The following is a 12,751-nucleotide window of genomic DNA, read 5'->3' on the forward strand; positions in this document are numbered from 1 at the left end:
TGTTCACTCCCTCGCCACCTCCCCCACCCTCACCGCCCTCTTCACCCCCCGCACCACCCTCACCACCCCCCCGCACCACCCTCACCACCCTCACCACCCCCCCGCACCACCCTCACCCGGTGAGCTGAGAGCTCGACGCCATCGGCACGGTTCGGCTACGTGCGGTGCGAAAGAAGTTCAACGCCCACGCACCATGTACTCTTTTGAGGCCGAGTCGTTCTAGGGGAGGCCCAGGACCGGTTCAGATAATCGTCACCGGTGTTGGTGGCCGTGAGCGGGACTCGAACTCGGGTAGCCTAGGTTCGTAGTTCAGCGTGCTAACCGCTGCACCACCGCTCCCCCACACACAGAGACACACACAGAGACCACACACAGACACACACAGACACACACAGACACACACACAGACACGCGATTTCACCAACCTATAGACACACGCACTCGGTGGGTGGTGGTGGAGGGCATGGCGACACAAACATCGAGCAACAGCACACCGAGAGCGTGGGGGCCCCTTGCCACAGAAGTCCGCGGCTCTGTCGCGATCCGGCGGAGGTCATCCGGGGAGGTCATCCGGAGGTCATCCAAGTGTCTTCTGGAGGTCATCTAGGGGTCATCCGTGGGTCATCAGGGAGGTCATCCAGGGGGTCATCCAAGTGTCTTCTGGTGGTTATCTAGGGGTGATCTAGGGGTCGTCCAGGGTTCATCCGGGAGGTCATCCAGGGGGTCATCCAGGTGTCTTTCGGAGGTTATCTAGGGGTCATCCGTGGGTCATCAGGGAGGTCATCCAGGGGGTCATCCAAGTGTCTTCTGGAGGTCATCTGGGAGGTCATCCAGGGGTCGTCCAGGGGTCATCAGGTAGGTCACCTAGGGGGTCATCCAGGTGTCTTCCGGGGGTTATCCGGAGGTCATCCAGGGGGTCATCCAAGTGTCTACAGGTCATCCGGGAGGTCTTCCAGGGGTTGTCCAGGGGTCATCCGATCTCAGGAAGTCTCTGGCAGGCGCCGTGAGTCTGGGTTTGTCTTCAGGAGCGCGGTCACCACCCAGGCGCTTGCCAGGTGCCGTAGGCGTGGTGGGGCGGGTGGGGTGGGTGGGTGGGGTGGGGTGGGTGGGGTGAAGCGGGTGGGGTGGGTGGGGTGGGAACCACCTTGTGGCAACGTCGTCTTAGCCCCCCCCCCCATCATCATCAGAAGTCCATCCACCACCACCCTCCTCTCCCCCGTGTAGCCTGTAACAGGCTGTAGGGGCAAGTGCTGTTAGCGAGCAGCACCTGTGAAGACCGCCACGGCACACGAGGGGGTGGGTGGGTGGCCAGCATCACGCCCGGCCGCCTTTGTCTCCCCAGTGGCGATGTTTACTACACACCGCTACACCAGCTACTCATTTGAGGCTGAGTCGACCTAGGGGAGGCCCAGGACCGGTTCAGATAATCGTCACCGGTGTTGGCCGTGAGCGGGAATCGAACTCGGGTCGCCGGGTTCTGAGCGCAGCGTAGCGCTAACCGCTGCACCACCGCTCCCTCAACAACAACAACAGCAGCCGCCATTCGACACTAAGTGGAGGTGACGTCACCACGGCGCTTGTTGTGCCAGGCTAGGTGCACCTTGAGGCCACGTGAAGTGTCGAACGCCCGCCGGCCAGAAGTCACGGGACAGACCCAGCAGGTGCCACGGGCTGACTGCTGTGCCAGGCTAGGTGCAGGAGGTCACGGGACAGACCCAGCAGGTGCCATGGGTCGACTGACTGAGATGACGACTGGCAGATGCACCACCTGTGCCCCCTACGCACACACACGTGTACACACATACACGCGTCGGACACGTTCACGCGTGTGTGTGTGTACACGTGTGTGTGTGTACACGTGTGTGTGTGTGCACGTGTGTGTGTGTGCGTAGGGGGCACAGGTGGTGCATCTGCCAGTCGTCATCTCACTCAGTCGACCCATGGCACCTGCTGGGTTTGTCCCGTGACCTCCTGCCGGCGGGCTCGGTCCAGGGGCTTTGCGAACGGAGCCCCCCGAATCCATTTGATAAAGAATACAAGTTTGGCTGGCTGGCTGGCTCACTGGCCGCCGGAATGACTAGCTGGCTGCCTGACTGCCTAGCCGGCTGACTAACTGACCGTCTGACTGCCTTGCTGGCTGTCTGGCTGGCACGGACGAACGTCTCCGGTCCTATTCCTTCCCCGCCGCCCCCCCCAAAAAACCCCCCAAAAGTCTCGGGACCCGTTCAGGTGTTGCCAAGTTTGTCCGCCGCCCGCTGTTGAACCGGTCCCTCCTCTCCAGAGGCTTCCGCTGCTGCTGATGCTGCTGCTGCTGATGCTGCTGATGCTGCTGTTGCAGATGCTGCTGCTGTTGCAGATGCTGCGGCTGCTGCTGCAGATGCTGCTGCTGTTGCAGATGCTGCGGCTGCTGATGCTGCTGCTGCTGCAGCTGCTGATGCTGCTGCTGCTGTTGCAGATGCTGCAGCTGCTGATGCTGCGGCTGCTGCTGCTGTTCCACGTGTCTGGGCAGGAAGTGCGCGAACCGCTGCGTGCGGCGAGTCCGCGTGGCGTCGCGCGCGCTGCCGTCTCTGTTGAGCGCCAGGTAGAGACGCCTCCCACTCGGCCGCTGGCGGTGGAGGCTGGAGGAGTACGTGTTGTACCAGTTCTCCTCGAACTCCTCCTTGAAGACGCACTCGGCACTCAGCCGCGTCTACAGGAACAGATGGGGTGGTAGGGGGGGTGGTGGGGGTAGGGGTGGTGATGATGGTGGTGGTGGTGGTGATGATGATGATGGTGTTGGTGGTGGTCATGATGATGGTGTTGATGGTGGTGATGATGATGATGGTCTTGATGATGATGGTGTTGATGGTGATGATGATGATGATGATCTTGATGTGTATGGTGTTGATGGTGTTGGTGGTGATGATGATGGTGTTGATGATGATGGTGATGATGATGATAGTGGTGATGTTGATGATGATGGTGGTGGTGGTGATGATGATGTTGATGATGATGGTGTTGATGATGATGATGGTGTTGATGATGATGGTGATGATGATAGTGGTGATGTTGATGATGATGGTGGTGGTGATGATGATGTTGATGATGATGGTGTTGATGATGATGATGTTGATGATGATGGTGTTGATGATGATGGTGTTGATGATGATGTTAATGATGATGATAATGGTATTGATGATGATGGTGTTGATGGTGATGATGATGTTGATGATGATGTTGATGATGATAATGGTGATGATGATGATGTTGATGATGATGTTGATGTTGTTGATGTCTCACCGCGCCATAGAGCTCCCCTCTGTCGTTCATGGCCAGGAACCTCCCAGTGTCCACCCCACGGATGCTCACCAGGCCTACGGCGATGCTGAAGAACTCGAGGATGCCTGCGGCAGAAACACAGCGACAACATTGGCCCAAGTTGCTGCAACGTTGGTTCAACCACACGCCGACGTCGAACCAACGTTGGTTCAACGTTGGTTCAACGTACGAGAGAGCTGCGAGTAGCAGCAGCCTGTGAGGAGCGTCAGGGTGGTACACGAATTGCTGAGTTGTGGACAGATACAGACCAACTTCACCCTCTCAACTCCACCATCCCTGCCCCTCTCCTCCCTATGAGATGTTGACTACCTCGCCTGGTACACAGGAGGTCGTGGGTTCGATCCCGACCCTGACGACGCCTGCTGTATATTTGGAGTTTGCGTGTCTCTCTCTCCGTGGTGAGATGTTAACTACCTCGCCTGGTACACAGAAGGTCGTGGGTTCGATCCCGACCCTGACGACGCCTGCTGTATATTTGGAGTTTGCGTGTCTCTCTCTCCGTGGTGAGATGTTAACTACCTCGCCTGGTACACAGAAGGTCGTGGGTTCGATCCCGACCCTGACGACGCCTGCTGTATATTTGGAGTTTGCGTGTCTCTCTCTCTCCGTGGTGAGATGTTAACTATCTCGCCTGGTACACAGAAGGTCGTGGGTTCGATCCCGACCCTGACGACGCCTGCTGTATATTTGGAGTTTGCGTGTCTCTCTCTCCCCGTGGTGAGATGTTAACTATCTCGCCTGGTATACAGGAGGTCGTGGGTTCGATCCAGCACCTCAGATCAGCGCGGTTGGCTACGTACGGTGTGAAAGAAGTTCGCCGTGTCACGGCGACGCTTTTCTCGCTGAGCCACGGGTCCCCAGCGAGTCCCATCATCGGTTCCAGGTCCCTCTCGCGAACCTCCTCCTCCTCCTGCCACTACTACGACAGTGCTACGCGACTGTTATACTGGTAGGAACCCACTGGTTCCACCAGCCCACAGGGGATTATTGTGTCCGTCCGTCGTGCTGGGAGGGACTGGGTGGGGGGGGAGGGGCTGGGTGGGGAGGGTGGGGCTGGGTGGGGGGTGGGAGGGGTGGGGCTGGGTGGGGAGGGGCTGGTCACCCCGTGGTGCCCTTATAAAACTCAACGTTTCACCTACTCACGCCGGCTTGTGCCCGCCCTCACAGTCGGCCATATTTGCGGAATACACCACGCCGCCGTTGACCCTGCAGGCCATTGACCGAGCAACCCAACGTCTCTACCAGCTCCCTCCGCAGGACAATGTGTTTTTATATCGGGTAAGGCCCCACGGCACTACGTAGCTCACAAAGCCACGCTGGCGATCACAAATGAGGGCTTCAACAGAGAGACGGCGTTCGTTGTCGTGGCCACGTGGACATTCAGAGCAGCAGCAGAAGCCGCTGAGTCGAAACGCGTGGTGAGCCGGGTCAAAATCCACGCAGTGACCACGGAGAGAGAGACACGCAAACTCCAAATATACAGCAGCAGGCATCGTCAGGGTCGGGATTGACCCCACGACCTCCTGTAGACCAGGCGAGGTAGTTAACATCTCACCACGGGGAGAGAGAGAGAGACACGCAAACTCCAAATATACAGCAGCAGGCATCGTCAGGGTCGGGATCGAGCCCACGACCTCCTGTAGACCAGGCGAGGTAGTCAACATCTCGCCACGGTATTACAACGCAGGTCGATGCGATCTCCAGGCGCGGCAATTACAACACCGGTACGAGTTACAGAGACAGCTTCCCCGTGTAGCCTTAACAGGCACGCGAGGGGGTGGGTGGCCAGCACCACGCCCGGCCGCCTTTGTCTTCCCAGTGTCGATTTTTCTTTTTACACACCGCACCAGGTACTTATTTGAGGCTGAGTCGACCTAGGGGAGGCCCATAACCAGGTTCAGATAATCGTCGCTGGTGTTGGTGGTGGCCGTGAGCCGGAATCGAACTCGGGTCGCCGGGTTCGAAGCGCAGTGTAGCGCTAACCGCTGCACCACCACTCCCCACATACACACACATATATATACACACACACATATATATACACACACACTCATACACACATATATACATACACATACACAACAACAACAACCGCCATTCGCTACTAAGTGGCGGTGACGTCACCACGACGCTTGTGCCAGGCCATGTGCACCTTGAGGCCACGTGAAGTGTCGAACGCCCGCTGGAACGAGGTCACGGGGCAGACCCAGCAGGTGCCACGGGTCGACTGACCGAGATGACCGAGATGACTGGCTGATGCACCACCTGTGTCCCCTACTGTACCAACTTGCTGCGCTTTAGCCACCCGGCGCTCCGCTCGTTGTTGTGAGCGTCGCTCCTCCGCCCTCCGTTGTTGTTGGAGGGCGACTGCCTCCAACTGCCCAGTAGCGTCCTTCACGAGCCTCCTCCACTGAGGCCGATCCTGACACCGCTGGTACCAGTCATCGGCAAGTCCACTCAGCTCCACGTCCTCCTGTACCACGTCACTCCATCTCTTCTCTAGCCCGTGCCGCGCCCGTTTAGCCCCCTCGATCCGACGGAACAAAAGCTGTTTGGGCATGCGGTGGCTGGGCATGCGGGCTACATGACCCAGCCAACGCAGCCTTGCCTGCTGGAGGAGCTCACCGATGGGACTTTGCCCAGATCTTTCAAGGATTTGTGAGCTCCTCACACAATCCAGCCTGCAGGTTAAACCCAGGATGGATCGTAGGCAGGCCAGCCTAAATGTGTATAACCGGCGAAGATGCTCCATTATACACACACATACACACACGCACATATACACACAAACACACACATACATGCACACACACACATACACATATAGACACGCACACACATACACACATACGCGCACATACACACACATACACGCACACACACATACAGACACGCACACACATGCACATACATACACACACACATACACACACATACACGCACACACATACATTCACACATACATACACACGTGTCAACACGTCACGGACACTGCACTAAGCCTCCACACAAACACACTAACACGTGCACACACGCGCACACGTGTCACCACATCGAGTACACTGTATTTTGCACACACACACTTACACACACATACACGCACACACTTACACGCACACGCACACTTACACACACATACACACACACACACTTACACACACACTTACACACACTTACACACACACACACATACACACATACACTTACACACACACACACTTACACACACATACACTTACACACACATACACACACACTTACACACACTTACACACACACACACTTACACACACACACACTTACACACACATACACGCACACACTTACACGCACACACACACTTACACACACACACACTTACACACACACACACTTACACACACACACACTTACACACACATACACTTACACACACACACACTTACACACACATACACACACACACTTACACACACATACACTTACACACACACACACATACACACACACACTTACACACACATACACACACACACTTACACACACATACACTTACACTCGCACACATACACACACACTTACACACACACACACTTACACACATACACCTACTTGTATATACACATATACACTTAAAGGGCCGTCCATAAATGACGTCACGCGATTATGGACGATTTTTGACCCCCCCCCCCTCGTCACACGGCGTCACAAAAAGTCAGACCCCCCTCAAATATGACGTCACAAAGCTCTGCCCCCCCCCCCAAAAAAAAAATATAAAACATGCTTCAAATCGCTTTAAACTATTGTCATTGTAGTGCGTATTTAATGTGGCGCTGCACTCTGATGTTGTAGGAGAAAACATTTATCAAAAAGTATATATAATTAAGTAGAACGTGTTGTCTATATTTATTTAAAGTTGCACATTTTTATGTGACGTCACATTTCTCAAACCCCCCCCCTCCCCCCTCGTCACACATCGTCACAAATGTCTGACCCCCCCCCCTAGGTGCGTGACGTCATTTATGGACGGCCCCTAAGCACCTGCACTCACGGACACACTCATACACCTGTGCCCCCGACACTCTGCCAACTCGCTGCGTTTTATCCGCCCCAGCGCTCCGCTCGTTGTTGTGAGCATCGCTCCTCCGCCCTCCGTTGTTGCTGGAGGGCGACTGCCTCCAACTACCCAGTAGCGTCCTTCACGAGCCTCCTCCACAGAGGTCGATCTTGACACCGCTGGTACCGGTCATTGGCAAGTCCACTCAGCCCCACGTCCTCCTGTACCACATCACTCCATCTCTTCTCTAGCCTGTGCCGCGCCCGTTTAGCCCCCTCGATCCGGCCGAACAGAAGCTGTTTAGGCATGCGGTAGCTGGGCATGCGGGCTACATGACCCAGCCAACGCAGCCTTGCCTGCCGGAGGAACTCACCGATGGGACTTTGTCCAGATCTTCAAAGGCTCTGTGGAGCTCCTCAACACATTCCAGCCTGCAGGTTCAACGGAGGATGGATCGTAGGCAGGCCAGACCCCGAGTGTTTAAAATCGGCGAAAGATGTTCCATTATATAGGGGGGGAGGGGGGGGTCCACGTTTCGCAAGCGTAGAGAAGGGAGGGAATGACTGTGGCCGAGAAGACCTGAAGCTTCGTGCGGAGCGACAGACCAGGTAGCTTCCACACAGCGTTACGCAACCGGTGAAAAGATATTGCCGCTCGACTGATTCGGAGTGAGATCTCTGCTGTTAAACTGGAGCCGGTCATAAGCACACTGCCCAGGTATGGGAAACTCTCCACTCTCTCCACAACTGCCCCATCACCGATTGGGAGTTGTGGGGGTGGAGTGTCCGATGGTACAAAATACCCAAGCAGGTGCTTCGTTTTGGTGGGGCTGATGGTAAGGCCCCACCTCTTAGTGGCACGCTCCAATCTCAGCAGCAGCGTCTCCAACTCCTCCTCTGAATGAGCAGCTATTGATGTGCCGTGACCGAGACGACCCGAAGCTTCGTACGGAGGAGCGACAGGCCAGGTAGCTTCCACGCAGCGTTACAGCAGCCGATGAGAACATGAATTCCGCTCCACCAAAACCGGAGCCGCTCCTAAGGACACTGCCCAGGCTACGGGAAATCCTCCACTCTCTCCAAACAAAGACAAAGATCCCCGTGTAGCCTGAACAGGCTGTTGGGGCAAGTGCTGTTAGCGAGCAGCACCTATGAAGGCCGGCACGGCACACGAGGGGGTGGGTGGCCAGCACCACGCCCGGCCGCCTTTGTCTCCCCAGTGTCGATGTTTACTACACACCGCTACACCAGGTACTCATTTGAGGCTGAGTCGTCCTAGAGGAGGCCCAGGACCGGTTCAGATAATCGTGACCGGTGTTGGTGGCCGTTGAGCGGGAATTGAACTCGGGACGCAGCATCACGAAATAGTTAGTCCACCTTATTGTCCACCTTATAGTTGACCTCACAGTCGACCCCGCAGTCCATCTCATAGTCCATCTCATAGTCCATCTCACGGTTAATCTCACGGTTTAACTAATGGTCAATTTCATGGCTAATCTCATGGTTAATTGCATGGTTAATCTCATGGTTAATCTCGTGGCTTATTTAATGGTCAATTTAATGGTTAATCTCATGATTAATTTAATGGTCAATCTCATGGTTAATCTCATGGTTAATTTCATGGTTAATTTAATGGTCAATTTCATGATCAATTTAATGGTTAATCTCATGGTTAATTTAATGGTCAATCTCATGGTTAATCTCATGGTTAATTTCATGGTTAATTTAATGGTCAATTTAATGGTTAATCTCATGGTTAATGTAATGTTCAATTTCATGGTCAATTTCATGTTTAATTTAATGGTCAATCTCATGGTTAATCTCAATGTCAATCTCATGCTTAATTTAATGGTCAATCTCATGGTCAATCCCATAGTCCACCACACAGCCCACCATCATCTCACAGTCCACATCGCCAAGAAGCCCATCACACCTTAGTACCCGCACCCCCCCCCAACCCCACCCCCCCCGTACCAAATCTGCTGTGGTCTCTGCGGGTCCCGCGTACGGTTCCGTTTGCGAGGATCTCCAGGTGGTGTCCTGTGCGGCAATAAAGTTGCCGCTTCCTCAACATGCCGCCCGGCAGGTGAGACGACGCCTCGCTGAGGCCCAACAGGGCACCCAGGGAAGACACCCGGGACCCCTCCTCCACCTTGCCATCCTCCAGCCTGTTGTTGTTGTTGTGCTGATGGTGGTGGTGATGCTGGCGGTTGTTGTGATGGCTTTTCTTCTGCTTCTGATGGTGATGTTGTTGTTGGTGGTGGTGGTGTTGGTGGTGGTGGTGGTGTTGGTGGTGGACATCTTGAGGTGGGACCAGCAGGAGATGGTCGCGGTATTGGACGAGGGGGGGCACGGGAGGCAGCATCAGGGTGACGCCTCCTGCCGCAACAGCGGCAACGGCGAGCGGAGCCATCGTGAGAGTTTCACGGTGGCGGTGGTGGTGATGGTGATGATGGTGGTGATGATGGTGGTGGTGATGGTGGTGATGATGGTGGTGATGGTGGTGGTGATGGTGGTGGTGATGGTCGTGGTGATGGTGGTGGTGATGATGGTGGTGATGATGGTGGTGGTGTTGATGGTCGTGGTGATGGTGGTGATGGTGGTGATGGTGGTCGTGGTGATGGTGGTGGTGATGATGGTCGTGGTGGTGATGGTGGTGGTGATGGTGATGGTGGTGATGATCTCCTCTCTCTTTCCAGAGGTTGCACTCTCGATGTGATGCTGCTGATGATAGTGATGATGCTGATGTTGATGGTGTTGTTGTTGATCGTGTTGATGATGTTGTTGTTGATCGTGTTGATGTTGTTGATCGTGTTGATGATGTTGTTGTTCGTGTTGTTGATGTTGTTGTTGATGTTGTTGTTGTCGCCGCGTCCCTAAAGGTCACATCTTAACCCACAACTCGTTGCCACTTCAGTGAACACACAAACATCGACGCCGAACTCAGCCCATGAGCTGTGGGCGAAGCTCACAGGAGCAGTCGACCAAGGTGATGGTGGTGGTGATGATGGTGGTGATGGTGGTGGTGATGGTGGTGATGGTGACACAGATGGTGTGCAGTAGGACATCACATGATGACAAAGGTTTGAGCAGTTACTCACGGAGAGACACGGAGAGAGACACGGGGAGTTAGAGGGAGACACAGAGAGAGACACAGGGAGAGACACACGGAGAGAGAGACACGGGGAGTTATATGGAGACTCGGGGGAGTTCGAGGGAGACACGGAGAGAGACACGGACAGAGACACGGGGAGACACGGGGAGTTCGAGGGAGACACGGAGAGAGACACGGACAGAGACACGGGGAGACACGGGGAGTTCGAGGGAGACACGGAGAGAGACACGGAGAGAGACACGGGGGAGTTCGAGGGAGACACGGAGAGAGACACGGGGAGACACAGGGAGACAGAGACAGAGAGACACGGGGAGTTGCAGGGAGACACGGAGAGAGACACGGAGAGAGACACGGGGGAGACAGAGACAGAGAGACACGGGGAGTTGCAGGGAGACACGGAGAGAGACACGGAGAGAGACACGGGGAGACACAGGGAGACACGGAGAGAGACACGGAGAGAGACACGGGGAGACACAGGGAGACACGGAGAGAGAGACACGGGGAGACACAGGGAGACACGGAGAGAGACACGGAGAGAGACACGGAGAGAGACACGGAGAGAGACACGGGGAGACACAGGGAGAGAGACACGGAGAGAGACACGGAGAGAGACACGGGGAGACACAGGGAGACACGGAGAGAGAGACACGGGGGAGACACAGGGAGACACGGAGAGAGACACGGAGAGAGACACAGGGAGACACGGAGAGAGAGACACGGGGGAGACACAGGGAGACACGGAGAGAGACACGGAGAGAGACACAGGGAGACACGGAGAGAGACACACGGGGGAGACTGAGGGACCTGGGGAGGCTGACTCTGCGGGGAGTCTCTGCGGGTCCCACACAGGTGCGCTGTGACGTCACTAGAGAGGAACTCTCTCAGACACGCCCACAAACAGCCCCCCCCTCCCTCCCCCTCCCTATGTCTCCCTCCCCCCCTCTCCCCCCTCTCCCTCCCTCTCCCCCTCCCCCTCCCTCCCCCCTCCCTCCCCCCTCTCCCTCCCTCTCCCCCTCCCCCTCCCTCCCCCCTCCCTCCCCCCTCTCCCTCCCTCTCCCCCTCCCCCTCCCTCCCTATGTCTCCCTCCCCCCTCTCCCCCCCTCTCCCTCTCCCCCTCCCCCTCCCTCCCTATGTCTCCCTCCCCCCTCTCCCCCCTCTCCCTCCCTCTCCCCCTCCCCCTCCCTCCCCCCTCCCTCCCCCCTCTCCCTCCCTCTCCCCCTCCCCCTCCCTCCCCCCTCCCTCCCCCCTCTCCCTCCCTCTCCCCCTCCCCCTCCCTCCCTATGTCTCCCTCCCCCCTCTCCCCCCCTCTCCCTCTCCCCCTCCCCCTCCCTCCCTATGTCTCCCTCCCCCCTCTCCCCCCCTCTCCCTCCCCTCTCCCCCTCCCCCTCCCTCCCTCTCTCTCTTTTTTTAGTTTTTCTCTCTTTTTTTTAAATGCTTTTCTTTTTATGTTTTGACGATCAGACGAAACAAGAAGATGTTCGGTGTAGTCGGCACTTTGCTTCGTTCATCGTTTCGCTTTTTTTAGTTTTTTTTGTTCCATTGCTTTGCTTTGTGTAACCCCCCCCCCCCTTTTTTAAAATAAAGATGCTACGTGTTTAACCATTGTGCATCAACATCAATCTGTGCTACTTTCTTCGTAGACACAAACAACACCAACACGAAGAAGCACGCTCTGCTCCCCCTCCTTACCCCTTCCATCTCTCTCTACCCCCTCTCTCTCTACCCCCCCCCCCCTCTCTCTACCCCCCCTCTCTACCCCCACCCCTCTCTCTACCCCCTCTCTCTCTCTACCCCCTCTCTCTCTACCCCCCCTTCTCTCTACCCCCTCTCTCTTAACCTCCCTACTCTCTCTCTACCCCCCCCCCCCCCTCTGTCTACCCCCTCTCTCTCTCTACCCCCCCTCTTTATACCCCCTCTCACTCTCTCTACCCCCTCTCTCTCTACCCCCTCTCTCTCTCTACCCCCTCTCTCTCTCTACCCCCTCTCTCTCTACCCCCCCTTCTCTCTACCCCCTCTCTCTTAACCTCCCTACTCTCTCTCTACCCCCCCCCCTCTGTCTACCCCCTCTCTCTCTCTACCCCCTCTCTCTCTCTACCCCCCCTCTTTATACCCCCTCTCACTCTCTCTACCCCCTCTCTCTCTCTACCCCCTCTCTCTCGCTACCCCCTCTCTCTCTACCCCCTCTCTCTCTACCCCCCCTCTCTCTCTACCCCCTCTCTCTCTACCCCCTCTCTCTCCACCCCCCCTTCTCTCTACCCCCTCTCTCTCGCTACCCCCTCTCTC

At 56.1% G+C, this 12,751-nt stretch overlaps 1 protein-coding gene across 1 annotated transcript; it reads right to left on the reverse strand.

The window, feature by feature from the left end:
• Positions 1 to 826: 826 nt before the first annotated feature.
• Positions 827 to 9,766, reverse strand: LOC144950941 (fibroblast growth factor 9-like). The gene is made up of 5 exons (XM_078881123.1): positions 9,672 to 9,766; positions 9,328 to 9,455; positions 3,280 to 3,383; positions 2,409 to 2,689; positions 827 to 929 (listed from the first exon to the last, which is right to left on the reverse strand). Exons 1-5 carry the CDS (start codon positions 9,764 to 9,766, stop codon positions 827 to 829), a joined length of 711 nt encoding a protein of 236 aa, XP_078737249.1.
• Between the last annotated feature and the right edge of the window lie 2,985 nt (positions 9,767 to 12,751).

Source organism: Lampetra fluviatilis, chromosome 60, assembly GCF_964198595.1.
Source record: "Lampetra fluviatilis chromosome 60, kcLamFluv1.1, whole genome shotgun sequence".
Lineage (NCBI taxonomy): Eukaryota > Metazoa > Chordata > Hyperoartia > Petromyzontiformes > Petromyzontidae > Lampetra > Lampetra fluviatilis.